The sequence below is a fragment of the Lepus europaeus genome, chromosome 9 (assembly GCF_033115175.1).
Source record: "Lepus europaeus isolate LE1 chromosome 9, mLepTim1.pri, whole genome shotgun sequence".
NCBI classification, from domain to species: domain Eukaryota; kingdom Metazoa; phylum Chordata; class Mammalia; order Lagomorpha; family Leporidae; genus Lepus; species Lepus europaeus.
Window position 1 is genome coordinate 105,968,649 of NC_084835.1, and position 17,007 is coordinate 105,985,655.

General features: G+C 52.5%; 1 protein-coding gene across 5 annotated transcripts in view; it reads left to right on the forward strand.

The window, feature by feature from the left end:
• NEDD4L (NEDD4 like E3 ubiquitin protein ligase) overlaps positions 1-17,007 on the forward strand; it is a 314,905-nt gene that overhangs the window by 253,168 nt on the left and 44,730 nt on the right. For 2 of the 5 annotated variants that reach the window (XM_062201729.1, XM_062201734.1), the window contains 6 exons: positions 5,717-5,849; positions 6,619-6,795; positions 9,149-9,223; positions 10,775-10,834; positions 15,851-15,982; positions 16,424-16,546. In XM_062201729.1, the coding sequence (XP_062057713.1) occupies positions 5,717-5,849; positions 6,619-6,795; positions 9,149-9,223; positions 10,775-10,834; positions 15,851-15,982; positions 16,424-16,546 (700 nt within the window). The remainder of the gene's footprint in view (positions 1-5,716; positions 5,850-6,618; positions 6,796-9,148; positions 9,224-10,774; positions 10,835-15,850; positions 15,983-16,423; positions 16,547-17,007) is intronic. The other 3 variants (XM_062201730.1, XM_062201731.1, XM_062201732.1) reach the window with 3 other exon arrangements.

Here is a 17,007-nt window from a genome sequence, read left to right on the forward strand (position 1 = left end):
ACAGAGATGTTCTGCGTGTGACTGTGGCTGGGCAGAGTGGTGAGTCGGCTGGTCTAGGTTTAGAGAGGGAAAGCTTGCAGAATTGGGAGCAACAAATGGCCCATCCTCCAGAGGCCCTTAGTGGGTTCTCTTTTTTTCTTTTAATTAATTTATTTATTTGAAAGGCAGAGTTACACAGAGGCAAAGGCAGAAAGAAAGAGGTCTTCCATCCACTGGTTCACTCCCCAAATGGCAGCAATAGCCAGGAGCCAGGAGCTTCTTCTGTGTCTCCCTTGCGGGTGCAGGGGCCCAAAGACCTGGGCCACTTTCCACTGCTTTCCCAGGCCATAGCAGAGAGCCAGATCAGAAATGGAGCAGCCGGGACTTGAACTGGCACCCATATGAGATGCCAGCACTGCAGGCAGCAGCTTTTCCCGCGACACCACAGCACTGGCCCCACGTGGCTTCTCTGGACTTGACCTGTCCTCCATCAGCTTTTGGCTGCCCAGCAGGGGACAGCAGAAATACCAGAACGTGTGTGTGACACTGAGCTCTTCTTGGTAATCATTTTTTTGTCCGAGAAGAGTGAGTGACAAATAGTTCAGCTGATTCATTGTGTTTGCTTACTTACTTGTACTGTTGGGCTTAGATCAGTGACCACAGCTACTAAATCTGGCAGGAGCTGTCCAGTGGTGCAGCTGATCTGTAGAAGTGACTTTGGACCCACCTTGGGCTTGGTTGCGTGAAGTGATCTGAGGAGTCCTGGCAGCAGGGCCCTAGCAGAGCACCATTGTCTGCCTCGGCTGGATCGCTCCGGAAAGGGACAATAGCGCTCGGTGGTGACCACAGTCCATTGTGACCCCTGTAGAAAAGTGACCAGAGCAGCTCATGAATAAGCCACACTCATGTACCTGGGAAAATGTTCAGCCTCATTAATAGGCGCTATGCGAGTTGCAGTTTGCATGTTTGGCATAACTGGGAGTAATTGCTACTTTGTCCGCAGAGTTGAGGGAACCCCTGAGACAGTGTAGACACTTCACCTGTGTCTCTAAACATAGCATCTTTATGACCGCTTGGTGAGCGTGTGCTTATCCCCAGACACATCAGGATGTACCTGTTGCATAACTACAGGTTCTTGTCTGTCAGTCATATCTCAACGACAGAGTTTTTAAAAACTACCGTCCGTGATGTCAGTGTCTCAGAACCAAACACAACAACAGATGCTGTTTGCGTAACGCTGGCTCATGAGCAGGTCAGAGGCAACAGGGAAAATGCAGGTCTTCATCCAGGTCCGGGCTCACACGTAGCTTAGGAAGAGGCCAGTGGCGCGGGTGTCCTCTCTGGTGTGGGAGGGGGCAGCGCCAGAGGGGGAGGCTGAGCCAGGGAAGGTGACCCCAGAGCTCTGGGGAGAACGCGAGGGCAGGCTCCTTTGCACTGGCCCTGACTCCTAGAAAGCAAGAGGGAAGTCAGGTAGGAGAGTCTGGTTTCACAGCAGCCTCTGTATCGGCTCTGAACGTTTTGGGGTTCTTTCCCCCCAGCTGTGTCTGCCTTGGACCCTCCACTGTTATGCTCAGGAGCTGTTTTAATTCAACAATAATTTTTTTTTTTTTTTTTTTTTTGGTTTTCCCAAAAGGCTGCAGCACCCTTCCAAGGAAAACTGATGTTGTTAGGAAGTATCTCTATTACAGGTGTCTTTGAGGAAATCAAAGAGTGGTTACCGTGTGCTAAGCACAGAATTAGGATAGCCTTGGTGATTCTGACCTCTGCCTGGTGTGCTGCAGACTTGCCTCAGGCTTCAGCCCCCCAAAAAACAGAGGGTGGCGCTGCCAGTAACTTGGAACGTTCTTAAAAGATCTGACTCACCCCCACTGCTGTCTGCACACAGCTCACGCAGTGGCCTGGCCATGCCCAGCTGCTTCCTGCAGACTTTGTCTGTCCCTAGGTCCTGAGCATGTTGGTGCATGTTAGAACCAGATACCTGGAGCCTGCCCCTTCCCCAGGCTCCCCAGAAGCTGTGTGTGTCCCCTCTCCTCCACCAGCTTTGGGCTGCCCAGCAGAGACATGAGCTGGTTGGTCCTGGGACAGCAGAAATATCAGAACATGGGGGAACAACAAACTCTTCTTCGTAGTCATTTTCACCCCGAGGCCCGGAGCACATAATATTACAGTAGCCTGTGTGGGAGGGGCTGTGTTTTCTTATTCACACGTCTCCTCCCCACACCCCCACCCATACCTGGCACACAGTAGGACTCAGAGAGACACATTATTTTTTAAATGATTTTATTTATTTATTTGAGAGATAGAGACAGAAAAGGTCTTCTACCTGCTAGTTCACTCCCCAAATGGCCAATCAGAAACCAGGAGCTTCTTCCAGGTCTCCCATGCAGGTGCAGGGGTCTGAGCACTTGGGCCATCCTGCACTGCTTTCCCAGGCCTCAGCAGAAAGCTGGATTAGAGGAGGAGCAGCCGGGACATGAACCAGCGCCCACGTGGGATGCCAGCACTGCAGGCGGAGGCTTAGCCTACTGCCCCACAGCACCGCCCCCGAGAGGCACATTTGCCGGAGGTGGAAGACCGCACTGTGCCGGTTTCTCGGGACTCCAGGCACATGGTGTAGCGCCCTCTCTAGCCCAGTTTTAGGCCTTTACTTAGGAGTTTGGAACAGAAAGTGACCATAGAAGCTCACCAGGCTTCCCTATCTGGTGGTGGTGACTTTTTTTTTTTTTTTTAAGATTTATTTTATTATTTATTTGAAAGAGTTACAGAAAGAGGTAGAGACAGAGAGAGAGATTTTCCATCTGCTGGTTCACTCCCCAGGTGGCCGCAACGGCTGGAGCTGCGCCGGTCCGAAGCCAGGAGCCAGGAGCTTCTTCCGGGTCTCCCATGTGGGTGCAGGGGCCCAAGGACTTGGGCCATCTTCTACTGCTTTCCCAGGCCATAGCAGAGAGTTGGATTGGAAGAGGAGCAGCCGGGGCTTGAACCAGTGCCCATATGGGATGCTGGCGCTTCAGGCCAGGGCTTTAACCCACTGTGCCACAGCACCAGCCCCTGATGGTGACTTTTAAAGCACCCTTAATTTTTAGATTTGTTCTTATCCTATATAGATATAAACTATAAACCTTTTACTGGAAAAAAAAAAAAACTCACGTTTTTAAAAATGTGGTACAGAGATGCCCTGATGGCATTCTGTAAATGAAGGTGAATGCGTCGTCAGACACTGCTGGCACCCTTGTTGGCACTGCTGGCACTCCGCACGTCCTCTCCCGGCTTGGTGCCGGTTTGCTCAGGTCATCAGGACAGTCTCTCCAGGGTTGCGACTGCGAGTACCCTCACGCACTGACCTGGCTTCAAGTCTCATTGATCGATGGCTTGCCTGTCATTTGTGTAACTGACCGCAAAAGTCAAGTGAAGAGCAAGCAGGCCGGATCAGCGGCTGAGGGACAGTTAGAGAAGCCGTCGCTTGTTTCCTCGCCGAAACCAAGCCACTCTCCCATTGTGTTGGCTCAGGCGCATTTTTAAGTGGTCATCTCCCCACTAGGGATCACTTAGACTTCTATTCAGGTCTAACAGCCCTGTCACTCACACTGCCTCCCTGTGTGAACATCCTGGGCTGTCACTGAAGCCCGCGAAAGCCCCTGCTTGGCGTTTCAAGGAGAGTTGCCTTGTTCCTTAGGCTGCTCGGTTTTTCCGCTTCCCACTGATCACTAAGCATCGGTGCGTGGTGGAGAAGGAACATGGACAGAATCGAGCCTAAAGACACCAGCCTCCCTCCCCGCCCGCCCCAGCTTTGTCAGTCCATCGCTCTGGGGTGGTGGACTCCTGTGTGCTTCAGAAGCGTACTCAAAGCAGACGTAGTGGGATTGAAACCACATTCTTCCTCTGCCTTTCCAAGCCCTCATAACGGTTCAGGTGCTGTTGCGAGTCAGGCACATGGTGGGCATTCAGACAGTGCCGGCTGAGCGAGAGTGAATGTTTAGGAAGCTCTTGGGTGGAAAATGTTGGCAGGTGCAGTGGTTAGGCCACTGCTTGGGGTGCCTCCATCCCCTATAAGAGTTCCTAGCTTTGAGTCCTGGCTTTACTCCCTTGAGAGACAGCAGGTGATGGCTTAGGTGACTGGGTCCCTGGCTCCTGGCTTCAGCCTGGCCTACCCCTAGCTGTTATGGAACATGGGGAGTAGGCCAGCAGATGGGAGATTTGTGCATGTGTTCTCTCTCTCTCTCTTTGCTTTTCAAGTAAATAAAACAAATTTTTAGCATATTTTCAGGTGAGGCTGATCATCATAAAGCAAAGTTGTTTTCATCCTTAACAGAGCAAAGGAGAGAACTGTACAACTTGGGCTGTTTCCATACTGACGTGGTTCAAGTGCTTCCTAGTGTGTCCAGCTCATTCTCCTCCCTGTTTTTTTTTTTTTTTTTGGTTGGTTGGTTGGTTGTTTGTTCTAAGTTAACTTACAAGTTTATAATTATTGTGTGGTTAGGAGTTGAATGTCATGTAAAACTGACCACAGCAGCATAAAATCACAGATGCAGTGTTAGGTTTTCAAACATGCCCAATAGAGTATCATCCCTTCTCATTTTGCTTAGTGGTTTCAGAAGTCTTACAAGTACAGTTTTTCTCTATTATCCAGGTTTTCTGGAGGTACCTCTATGTAGCGTATTGTTTTGGTCATTATATTCAGTGTAACTAAGAAATATGCAGAATGTCTATTTTTTTTTTTTTTTTTAAGATTTCTATATCTCGGCCGGCGCCGTGGCTTAACAGGTTAATCCTTCGCCTTGCGGCGCCGGCACACCGGGTTCTAGTCCCGGTCCGGGCGCCGGATTTTCTCCCAGTTGCCCCTCTTCCAGGCCAGCTCTCTGCTATGGCCCGGGAAGGCAGTGGAGGATGGCCCAAGTCCTTGGGCCCTGCACCCGCATGGGAGACCAGGAGAAGCACCTGGCTCCTGGCTTCGGATCAGCACGTTGCGCTGGCTGCAGCGGCCATTGGAGGGTGAACCAATGGCAAAAAGGAAGACCTTTCTCTCTGTCTCTCTCTCACAATCCACTCTGCCTGTCCAGAAAAAAAAAAAAAAATTATATATCTCATTTGGAAGGCAGAGTTAGAGAAGGGAGAGAGAGATTGACATTGAGATTGACCTTCAGCTGATGGTTTACTCCCCAAATGGTAACAACAGCCAGGGCTGGGCCAGGCCAAAGCCAGGAGCCCAGAACTCCAGCCAGGTCTCTCACATGAGTGGCAGGGCTCCTCAGATCCCCAGTGGAGTCAGGAGGTCAGGTCCTGAAGTTAAGGAAGCTGATCCCAAGATTCTGTCCAAATGAGAGAGGAAGCCGCCCAGGTGCCTGGCGTGGAGTCGGGAGCACTGCTCTCCTGACTGCTGCGTAGAATGGGCACCGCGTGTGGTCCTCGCCAGTTGCCGATGGGCAGAAGCAGCTGCTTTGGCGTTGCTGGGTCACCGCATACGTGAGCTTGCCTGTCGCCTCTGCCTCCTGATGCCCGGCTTGCCTCTGTGGCGAGCAGGTGGGAGACTTCATTTCCTCTCCTTGGAGTACATTTGGAAGCGCGTGGCCTGACACAGGCTCCGGATATCGTGCATGCTGCTTTAAAATGAGCATTGGCTGGACTGAAATGCGCTTGCACTGCTCTGGTGGAAGGATTCTGTTTGGAGAGCAGCTGAGCGCTGGGCTGCCTGTTCTCAATACCTCTTCTCCTCCCCCGGCACCCCTCTCCCGCACCTCAGGGACGTGTCCTCCGAGTCGGACAGCAACATCCGGCAGATCAACCAGGAGGCAGCACACCGGCGCTTCCGCTCCCGCAGGCACATCAGTGAGGACCTGGAGCCGGAGCCGTCCGAGGGTGGAGAGGCCCCCGAGGTAGGCTGTCCCAGGGTGGGCGTCCCACTGGCTCTTGGCTGATCTCGTGCCTCAGTGGCCTGTCTCAGTGGGACTTCTCCGGTGGGTAGAGACTGTGGTTGTGTAGCTGGTCAGTTGCCCGGCTGGGTGTTAATTTGGAAACTGCTTATAAAGACCACGTTTGACCAACACATGTGGCTATACATTATTACAAAAGGGAATGCCATCTCTAGCCTGAAAATCTTCAGATATTTTTGCTTAATTTATTCCTCCCCAGGGTCTAACCACCTCTCACTAAATGACAGTGTGGTTATGCTACTTGAGCAATTCAGTGACACCTGTAACTTGTTCGAGTATCACACGTTTAACTGAGTTGTTTTAATATCTGGAAAGTGATTCATTCCCAAGAAGATGCAAATTTGTGTTATTACAGATGTTTATAATTTTCCTTTTGAAAGTTCATAGAACGTTTCTGGAAAAAGTACAAGTTAGCAATCGGAACTTCCATGCTGTCTGCACACCTTTGGTTCTTCCAGAAATTCATCCTTGTTAGACGTTGTGTTGGGAAGGTTGCTCTCTCTGCCTCAGTTTTCTTACCTGTTAACTGGGCGGTTCCTCACTCAGGTGTGTTCCTCCTGAGTGTCGAGGGCGTGTGCATCACAGTTAATTATAGTTGCTCTAAGGGTTGTCTTAAATAAATAAGAGTTGTCATTGTTAGGTGTTTTGGCTGGGAGTCCGGGGGAGGATCCCTGGTACCTGGCACTCACCCCACTGTTTTGTTCCTTGAAAGCCCTGGGAGACCATTTCAGAAGAAGTGAATCTGGCTGGTGACTCCCTGGGGCTGGCCGTGCCCCCGCCGCCTGCCTCCCCCGTGTCCCGGACCAGCCCCCAGGAGCTGACGGAGGAGCTGAGCAGGCGGCTTCAAGTCACTCCGGACGCCAACGGGGAGCAGTTCAGTTCCCTCATCGTAAGTAGGGGGTCTTTGAAAGGAAAGCCCAGCGATATTTTGTCATTCTTTATTGTAGGAGAATCTGGTATGCAAATAAGGACCAGGGGTCTTCCAGCTGCCAGTCAACTCTGATGTTTCCCAAAGCCCTCCTACCCCAGGAGGAGCAGAGCTGCACTAAAATTAGCCCGAGCAGGTGCGAGTCTCTCGCCGTGGACGGCAGCTGTGCTGTACCGCCGATGCTCTCCCTTGATTTCTGAAACAGTGCAGGGGAACAGGATTTTCCACGACTTGTGTAATTATTAGCTTTAACCTTGTTGGGTTTCTTTCTGAGCCAAGAGGCTCGTGGTAGCAGTACCTTCACCCCAAGGACAGCATTTCACAGCGGGAATTAGGAGCCCTCGGCCCTCCAGCCAGTCCTACGGGGCGGGGTGTCATGTCCCTGATTTGCACTCCCTTCTCATAGGCATGACCGCTCAGTGGCTTCTCCAAGGCCCGGATTTGAATGGGAGAAGGCAGCCTCTGAGACCCAGAGTAGGACTCTTTGAGAAAGATCGTAGAACTGTGGCCCTGACTTGTTTTCCCAGTTGGAAAAATACTTTCCAGAATCCAGCTGGCACTGAGTCCCAGTGGGAAGCAACAGAATCAATCCTGAGAACTGGTACTTGCATTTGACAGTACATGGGCAGCAAGGGCCCATGGAAAATTCCTAAGAGTAAATGCAGTCCCAGTGTTTCTCAGGAAGCTAATAAAGGTTGTCACTGCACTAAGAATGGTATCCTAGGAAAACTGATGGCATCGAATGTCAGTGATAGGAAGACTGCAGAAACCGGAACCCCAGTAGGCACTTAGAAATCATTGTTGCTTTGATTATAGTGTTGTGATTTTGAAAGACAGCCTTGGGCCCATGGGTCACAGTGATCGCTCCATTAATGGTGGCTTCACATTAAAATTCTGTGGATGTTCTTCAGAAAGAGAAATAGCACTGAGATGTAAATGCAGTGCTAAATGGACAGGATAAAAGAGATTGCCTGTATGCGATATTTGAGTTGGTGAAACTGTTGCTATGGAAACAATGTAAGCAATAAGGCCAGACATTTAAAACCTGTAAGAGAAAGGAAGTCCCACACAAACTGTAACGATTACACCCCATTAGTCACCTAAGTGAATGATAATTTTATTCAGCATTGATATTTAGCATCCCCAGTTATTTCTATAGGGAGCCACTGCATTCAGTTTTTCTAGATGCACAAAGTATCCTTCAGACCAGGACGCAAGCCAGTGTTATTTTCAGACTGTGTTCTTTGAGTCTGCTAAATGAGAGAGTTACACTTGTCGGGACCACCCTGGATTCTCGGACTATAGGACGACCTTTCACTGATGAGTGAGGGGAGATATGGATGGTCCCCGTCCCCGCCAGGGTCCTCCTCAGACCTCCTCCCACCCCCCTTGTCAGTGCAAAGTGTTGAAAGTCAGGAAATGCTGCAGGCTGTGCCAGGGATCCGCCTGCGGATAAGGAGACCCCTCGCAGTCATCCTTGTTACGGTCTCGGGGGTGTGTAACCTCACGGGCTGGAACAGGCAAGGAAGAGGCGCATCCCGTGGGACACGCTAGCTTGTTTGCCGACGCGCCTGCTTGGTTCCCCTCGAGCCACGTGTGCACTGCTTGAACTCCACTCAGAAGCTAAAATTATACACCCCTCCTCGTTTACAAGTAGGACGGGAAGGTGTCCGGGTTCCCCCGGACCCAGAACCCTGCGCAGTCTGTGAGCGGTGATAAATGTTGAAAAGCTGTGCACGCCTCGTGTGTCCTTTAACCGAAAGGCTTGGGACCGGAAGTGTTTCTGATCTCCGATGTTTCACATTGGGGGATATTTGCATACACATGATGAAATACCTTGGGACCCAAGTCTCTGTACAAAATCCATTTGTTAGGTTTTATGTACCTTACACCGTACATACCACAGCCGGTGTACGTACCTTATACACAGAGCCTGAAGCTGTTTCCTACAGCATTATTAATGCACCTACATTTTGGCTGCAACCCATCACACGCGGTCAGAGGTGGAATTTTTGAGCATTTTGGGTTTCAGATATCCAATTAGGGACGCTCCACCTGCATCACCGTTTTCCCCTCTCGTTCCTCTGTCTTGTCAGCTGAGAATATACCAGAGGTTGTATCATAGGGCAGGGCAGGAGACTGCAGCACTGGAGTGTGGCAGGGGCCCCTGGAGCCTCCTGGCTTGGCCGCTAACCCCAAGGGCCGGTCAAAACCCCGTGCTGCCTTCTCATTGCTGAAGAGGTATTTGGTTCAACAGGACGCCTTGTTTCTCAGACACGCCTCTTGACGCCGCCTGTCTTTGCCTCCCCTCCAGCAGAGAGAGCCCTCCTCCAGGCTGCGTTCCTGCAGTGTCACCGACGCCGTCGCCGAGCAGGCCCATCTGCCACCGGTAACCCACGCTCATTTCCAGTCTTTGGCTGGCTTTTTTGGCTTTGATTTAAAATCACCTGGGCTGCTGAGAAAGAGGTCTTCCTATGCAAATCTGTTTGCCCCGTAAAAATGGGATATCTTTGATTTCCTAGCAAATTGCCCACGGGAGAGTGGATTTCCCACGGAAAAGAATCGTCACTGCCACCAAAGTGGCTTTGCTGAAGCCTTGATTGCTCTCGCTTTCACTCCCATTGCCACCGACTCTGATGTGCTTACTTGACTCAAAGGACTCAGTACCTGAATAGTTCCCTTTGGCTGCATACGTGCAAGGCACAGAGATCCCTCAGAACGGGAAGAGCGCTCGTGCGTGGGCCAGGCGTTCCAGTTCGTTTCTGGTGGCCTCAGCCTTGAACCCCAGAGCCAGGCACCCTCTTTTTAAAGACACTTCTGTTGACGAAGGAATGATCCTTGTACGGTTCTCAGCCTCCCACAGACTGCAGAAGTGTAGGGGGTTAATAACATCTGATTAAGTGAAAATAAGTCATTCATTTTGGAAGGCAAAGCAGCACTGTCTTGGGAGATGTTTGGTTCCCACATGAAGACTAAGAACTCTTACGTAAATTGGTTTCTTCTTTTGGAGGTAGAAAAAAAAAGTGGCTTTAACGTAACGTGCCTTTAACGTAACGTGCCTTTAACGTAGCGTGGCTCAGTTTGACGTGGGGCCCTGCCCAGCTTTGCCTCTTTCTGTTGCAGTCCTGGATTGTTTCTCTGGCCCCACTTGGTGATGTGTGCATTTTGGAGACAGCCAACTGCATTTACAGGTTTTGAAATCACAGTGCCTTCCCCAGCTCATGTGTTTTTGTCTGACTTCAGAGGGTATCTTGGCCTGGGCTTTTTTGTTTTTATTTTTTCCTGTTGGTGAAGCAGATGAACAGTGTACTAGTCAAGTAAGCAGTCCGAGGAATCGATTGCACTGTGCCCTACACCGGGTTAATCGGTTAAACTAAGCTCTCAGGAGCGTCTTCTGGGACAGCTTCAGTACGCCCCCGCCCCCAAGCCTGTCATTGGCCCACAAGGAGCTGCGGGGCCCTGCTCAGCCTGCTGATTCCCCCTGATGGATGAGTGGCGCTTCCTGTGCTCAGAATCAAAGGCATTTGTGTTTGCCAGGAGCTCACGATTCCCCTCGCTCCCCTCCTGCGCGTGGTGCTGGCCCTCACTGACGACCGGGGCCTCTGAGCCGAGTTCTCATTTGGCAGATGTCAGAGTCTGCACATTTTTTGACCACGGGGACAAAAGCAGACCGGCTCTCGGGTTTGTGCCCTCAGAAAGCATCTCGCTTTGTCGAGGTTATCAGTGGGCAGAGGGTGGCACGGGGGTCAGGGTCCCTGGTGCTCCTGGTCATCAGTGACGTCAGCCCCGTGTGGACAGGGTGGACCGCAGGGACTCTGGACTGTGATCTCCCGTCCCCTGCCTTTGTGGTGCGGCCACAGCAGTGATTCCAGCTTCACTAAGCAGTTGGGTCCCCCCCCCCAACAAGTGCAATTCACTGATGTAAATTATCATTTAACAGCCCAGTACCCCAGCTAGGAGAGCACGTTCGTCCACTGTCTCGGGTGGTGAGGAGCCAACGGTAATGACACCCTTTATCAGATATTCCGGCACAGTCCGCGGGGCGGTTCACTCTCTCGTGTAGCAGAGGATACAGCACACTCTGTAGAGAACAACAGTAAGATCAGCTGTTTCGTGCTGCAGAGACGCGTAGGATTTTTACTGTGAACTGGGTTCTGGGTTGTGCAAAGGCACTGCATAAAATGGGATGATTTTTGGTTTCCTTGTAATTTTTAATGGAAGCTCTGTCCAGCTCTGGCTGAGTGTGCTTTGCAGTGTGGGGTAGATTTCTTGTCTTTTGGTGTTCTCTCTCCTGGGGAGTTTTCCCTTCTTGTTTAGAATTCTTGTTCACAGTCGCGTGTCTGGAAGATGGTGGAGTTGTGTGGGGTTCCCGGCCGTGCTGGGCTCTGCCCTCTCTGACATCTCCCACACTATCTTCGCAACGCGGGTTCGGTCATCCTGTGGGGACCTGGTAGCCTTTCTCTGCCACCCGGGGCTCCACTCACAAATGCGCATGCAGTTCCAGGGAGAGCAGTTGAGATTTGTAAATGATCTAGAAAAATCCGTGTTTTCCTAAGCCAGATTTCTGTTCTTGTTATTTATCTTGGCTGCTTCGTCACAGCCACATGGGCATCACTTAGATTTGACTGTATTTCAGCCGTGGGCTTTTCTCTTTGACCCCTGGGGTCAGGCGGGTTCATGCACTGTACTGCTGTCAGAGTACTTGAAGAATCCTTCCCGTTGTTTCACCTTTGTTGTGCTTGCTGGACCTGCACATTGCTCGCGAATAACCTTGCGCGTGCGAGAGCCAGTTTTCCAGAGGATGTTGGAGACCTAAGTCCAGCAGCAGTTGAGTTACATGGGTGGACTTCATGTCCTGCCTTGCACAAAGGAAGATCTAGCCGGCCACTGGTACAGTAACTGGACAGTTGCAGGTGTGGAGCGTGCAGTGGTCAGTGTAGACGTCAGACGCCGGTGGCCGGGCCCCGGGTCGGATTCGGGGAGCTCTAAACGAGCAGCTGACTTCCTGCGGAGCAGTGGTGATCCCAGAGCTGTGGAGGAGCTCCCGGACAGAAGAGACGAGGTGCCTGTGCGCCGAGGAGCCCAGCGTCTTTCCCAGGTGTCAGCCGCTCCTGCGTCTCATGGGTTAGCAGCCTGCCTTCGGCTGCTAAGCCTGGGAGTGTTGTGACGCTGCAACAGGGACGCTCTCGGTCACTGCTGTCCTGGGCTGCACGGTTACGAGGCTGCGGGAGGCACGGGGTGGTCCTCCTGGCTGCCTCTTGCTTGTGTTCCCTCCCTTCCCATCAATGGGTTGAAATGTGGGTTGGGCTGGGATTTGGGATTTTAAAGGCTTGGCCACCACAGTTCCCGGGTGTCGCACCTCCTCTCCTGCTTTGCCTTCTCTGTGCCCAGATGGCTTAGAAAGAATCACACCTGTTTCTCTGCCGTCCTCGTCCGTCCCTGGTCGCGAACGTCCTCGGCTTCCTCTTTCCTGATTGTTCTCCTAGCTCGAGTTCTCCTCCTCCTCTCACACCGTCTCCCACTCCTCCTGACACGGCTCCAGGCAGGCGCTGCCCTGGGTGGGTCATCTCCCTCCTGCCTCTCTGTGCACGTGTGTGCACGTGCAGATGCAGTGTGCCACTCCAGCAGCCTGTGTGTGTGTGATGGTCGTCCATCGGGGACGAGGTAACCATTACATAATACGCAGTGATGCGAGTGCACCGGTTTGTACCATTTACCCCACTGAAGCCCGCCCCCACTCCTCCCTGCCGCCCTGTGCACCCTGCGTGCGTCCTTCTGTGCCTTGATTCTGGGGGTGTGAGGGACAGGCCCTGCCTCTCACCCGAGGACCCATACAGTGACTCGGTGCACACTGGCTCCCCCTGCTGGCAGCTGCACGAGTGCCCTGTCTGGGGCCTGGGGAGGGCTCCTGGTCAGCGTGGACTCTGACAACGCAGGAGGAGCCGACACAGCAGGGTTTCAGTGGGTGCAGGAAAACCTGTGCTGGTCAGCATCCGTGTGGTTGTTTTTAAAGGCATATTGAAACGTCCATCACTTAAACGTAAGCAGCTTCTTCATTTTAGTGAGATGCAGTAGGGTGTTGGGTCCTCAGACAGAAAGCCATGGAGTGTTCATTAAGCCAGTCCCAGTCCCTGGCATGCTGCTTGGTTCCCTGATTGGTTCTTGAAGCAGGCAGGGTGCACACGTGCCAGGCTGAGCCACTTCACTTCCACGGCACCGTCTGCAGAGCTGAGGCCAGTCCCCGCCCCACCCCCTTGCCGTGGGAGGCAGCGTTGTAAGTCCCGGTCAGCACGGGTTGTGCTGCGTGGTCATTGGCGAGAACCCTGTAAAGACGCACTGTTAACAACACGACCTCGCGTAAACTCCACTGAATCTCCCGTGCCAGTTCAAGCTTCGGTGGAAGGGATAATGAGCATTGTAGTCTGAGTGTTCTCTGTGCCACATTGCTCGTTCTCCATCAGCGGGATAGCCCAGCTGATTGTGGGTCTGGGAGGTGGTCGGAGTTGGTTTCTCGGTCGCCTCCCGCCTGTCCTTGGTCGTGCTGTGACCAGAGACGCATCCTCACGGCTTCAGAACCGAGTGTCTACAGAGCAGGCTGGATGGCCTGTCTCCAGGAAATGATAGGGCAGGGGGCAAAGTCATAAATTCCATTTAGAGTTGCATTTACCAAAGCGTTTGCTGTCATACAGACAATGGTAGGCCCACACGTCGTAAGCACGTATTTTGCCAAAGCTACACGAAGGGTCTTCAGAGAGTTCACAGACAGTGGGTATCGTGAAGAAACTTCCTGCATGGTTTCTGAACAGTTCTGCTCCGCCTGATGCGGGCGCTGGTTAGGGTGCCGTGGCTCCCTGTCGCAGTGCCTGTCTCCAGCTACACAGGTCTCAGAGGCAGCCGTGCTGGCTAGAGTGGCCGGGTCCCCAGGTTGAGTCCCCAGCTCTCAGCTTTGACCTGGCCCGGTGCTGGCCATCTTGGCTGTGAACGAACAGGTGGCGTCCTTGCACTCTGCTTCCCTCCTCCGCGCCTCTCTCCTGCCACACCCCATCCTTCCTTCTCTTTCTCTCAAATACGTGGTTTGAAAGGAATTTGTGCTGAAAGTAAACGTTTGTCTTTTACTTCCATTTCCACAAACTCTTGGAAGTGCCCTCGTACTAACTGACCACTCGAGTCATGAATTGGTCCTTCCGAGTATGCCTAGATCCAAGGAGCCTGGCGATGGCTCCTCTGTGTCAGGGTCCCAGTGAGGGAAAGAGGGGAGGGCTGTGGGCTGACTGCCCGGATGTTCATAGGAAAGGTGAAACCCGTACCTCCGTGTGGCTGCTGTCTTTCAAATCCCCTCACCCTGCCCAGACTGCTGGGTGCACAGAGACTTGGAACTGTCTTTATGGAGCCTTGAGGACTTTATCTGGGAAAATAAGGGAAGGGTGGCTGCACTTTCAGGAGAAAGGTGGAATTTTTTTTTTTTTTTTATGAATAAGCACACGTTGCCTAATTAAATGTGTTTTGGAAATAACCAGTCAGCTGCTTCTCGCTGAATTCTTTGTTTAAAAAAAAAAAAGAATTACTTATTTATCTGAAAGTCAGAATCAGAGATCAGTCTTCCATTTGCTAATTCACTTTCCAGATGACCACAACAGCCAGGGCTGGACAAGGCCGGAGCCAGGAGCTCCTTCTGGGTCTCTCACGTGGGTGGCAGAGGCTCAAGCACTTGTGCCATCTTCCGCTGCTTTCCCAGGCACATTAGCAGGGAGCTGGATCAGAAGTAGAGCAGCAGGGACTTGACCCGATGTCCATATAGGATGCCAGCACGGCGCCGCAAGCTGTAGCTTTGCCCACTGCACCACAAGGCCTGCCCCCTTTGTAATTAATTCTGAAGTTGGTTTTTCTCTGCACTGCACTGTCACGCACATGCAGTAGGATGGGCAGCCCGTCTGGCTCGGGGTGCCCTGCAGGGCTCTGGCTGCGGCCTCCTCCCTGAGGCACGCCGGCAGTAAACAAAGGCAGTGGGGCAGGCGCAGGCAGAAGCTGGGTGCAGAGCAGCCTCGTACCAAGCAAACTGCACCTGCTGAGATACCACGAGGGACCAGAAAGGCCTCACAGACGAGGTTCTTCCTGATGGTTAGGCTCTCGGCTAACGTTCTCCCAGGGTGCCTTCTTGTCTCTGAGCCCCTCTGCTTAGAGCACGGGCTCCCATTCCTCACATGCAGCATTCAGAGCTCCCCAGAACAGCACGGCGCTCCCCCTTGCCCCATCGCCTCCATCAGTGATTGGCACACCCATGCTTATTCCAACATGGCTCCATGCAGACTACGTGTTGCTGCTGCCCCTCTCAGGCAGACGTGTCTCAGCAGTTGTTTTTGTGGCTTCTGCAGCCTTGGTCACTCCACTCTGGCTGTGACTCTAGATCCAGGCTTCCTTGAAGGAGATTGCCTATCGGTGGACTGTGTACACAGCTCCAGGTTGCCAGGAGACGCCCTGAGCTGGGGCACGCGGGTGTCCTTGGTGGTGGTCAGGACTCTGTGCCCCTGGGTGAGTGTCCCAGAGCAGCCTCTCCGGGTTAGGTTTCCGTGTGCCCTGCAGGCTGTGGCGTAGGGGTCCCGAGCTGACGGCGTGGCAGCCAGAGGGAGGAGGAAGCATTCAGAGCAGCCCTGTAAGCGCTGGACGCTCACCATGGTTGGCAGGAAGCGTAGCAGCTGGGATGGATCTTGGCGTCTCGTTCTCTCTTCCTGCAGTCCGCTTAGCCATGACCTTTGTGTTGAAGGCCATAGGGTGTGAGAAGCAAGCCCTGTAAGAATTTGGACCCCATGGCCATATGGAGTTCATCTCACTGGAGACTTGAAGTGACCAGAAACATCTTGCCGCCCTCCAGATACTTTGCTGAGGTGTTTTCTGTACAAATGAAAAAAACTCGACCTTGTATAGAAAAAAGTAGATTATCTGAGTATGCATTGCTTTGTGAAACTAATCAGAAAACCCATGCCAGTCATTAAACAATGATGATTTCTTGCACAAACAGCCGTCAGTGGCCTATGTACACACCACGCCGGGCCTTCCTTCAGGCTGGGAAGAAAGAAAAGATGCTAAGGGACGCACATACTATGTCAATCATAACAATCGAACCACAACTTGGACTCGGCCCATCATGCAGGTATGAAGAGCGCCAGCCGGCTTCGAATCACAGGCTGCGGACGCCTCCCTCCTGTCCGTGGTGTTAACATCCTGTTCTCCAGGACCCATGTGTGAAAAAATATATATATGTATATTTAAACAAAAAACAAATACGTGACTTAGTGTTTGCCCGAGGAAGAATCTGGTCCCAGGGTGCGTTTTTCAAATCCGAGCCCGTTGCCATGTGCACCTGCCCCTCGGCCCCCTGGGTTACTTGGAGGCTGGTTTTTACGCTGGGCCAGTGCCCCGTCCTTGTTCCCCCTGTGTTTCCTGTCCTTACCCACCCCCCTTATCCTCTTGAATGGTTTCCTCCACGCTGTACACAGGCCCGGCCTCTTACTACTGCCGTGGGCTCATGCTGCCCACCATAGCCTCGGGGAGGGCCTGGAGCGAAGCTAACTTGTTTTTGCCTCCAAACCAGCTTGCAGAAGACGGCGCCTCCTCCGGATCGGCCACAAACAGTAGCAACCACCTAATCGAGCCTCAGATCCGCCGGCCTCGTAGCCTCAGCTCGCCAACAGTAACTTTATCTGCCCCGCTGGAGGTGAGAAGGCGCCCTCACCCACCTGGGCTCGCTCTGTCCTGTGCCCACTCACTCTCCTCTCTCGCAACTCTGACCTGAGTCTCACGGCCACCGCGCTCTCCTCCGTGTGGTGGTGGTGGTGGTGCAGGTGCAGGGTGTGCTCGGACAGCCTCACTTGCTTCTCTGTCTCGCCCAGTCAGCGTCCTGGACTCTTTTGCCTCTCATTCTCATTGGGCTGAGACCGTGGGAACTGGTGCTGGGTGTGGGCATCCTCTCTGTTCAGAACTGTGGCCATTCCCGCTGTGTTTCGCTCCCGACTGCCTGTTCTACCTCATTAGACTCACATAACAGCTCTCTTCGGTGACAATGCTCATATTGAGTTTCAAAACATAGCTTTGGTCATTTTTTTTTTCTTTCAACTGCAAGGTCTCTCATTGTATGGGGTCTATGTGTTTCCAATGCCTCTCTGCATCTCCAGTCAT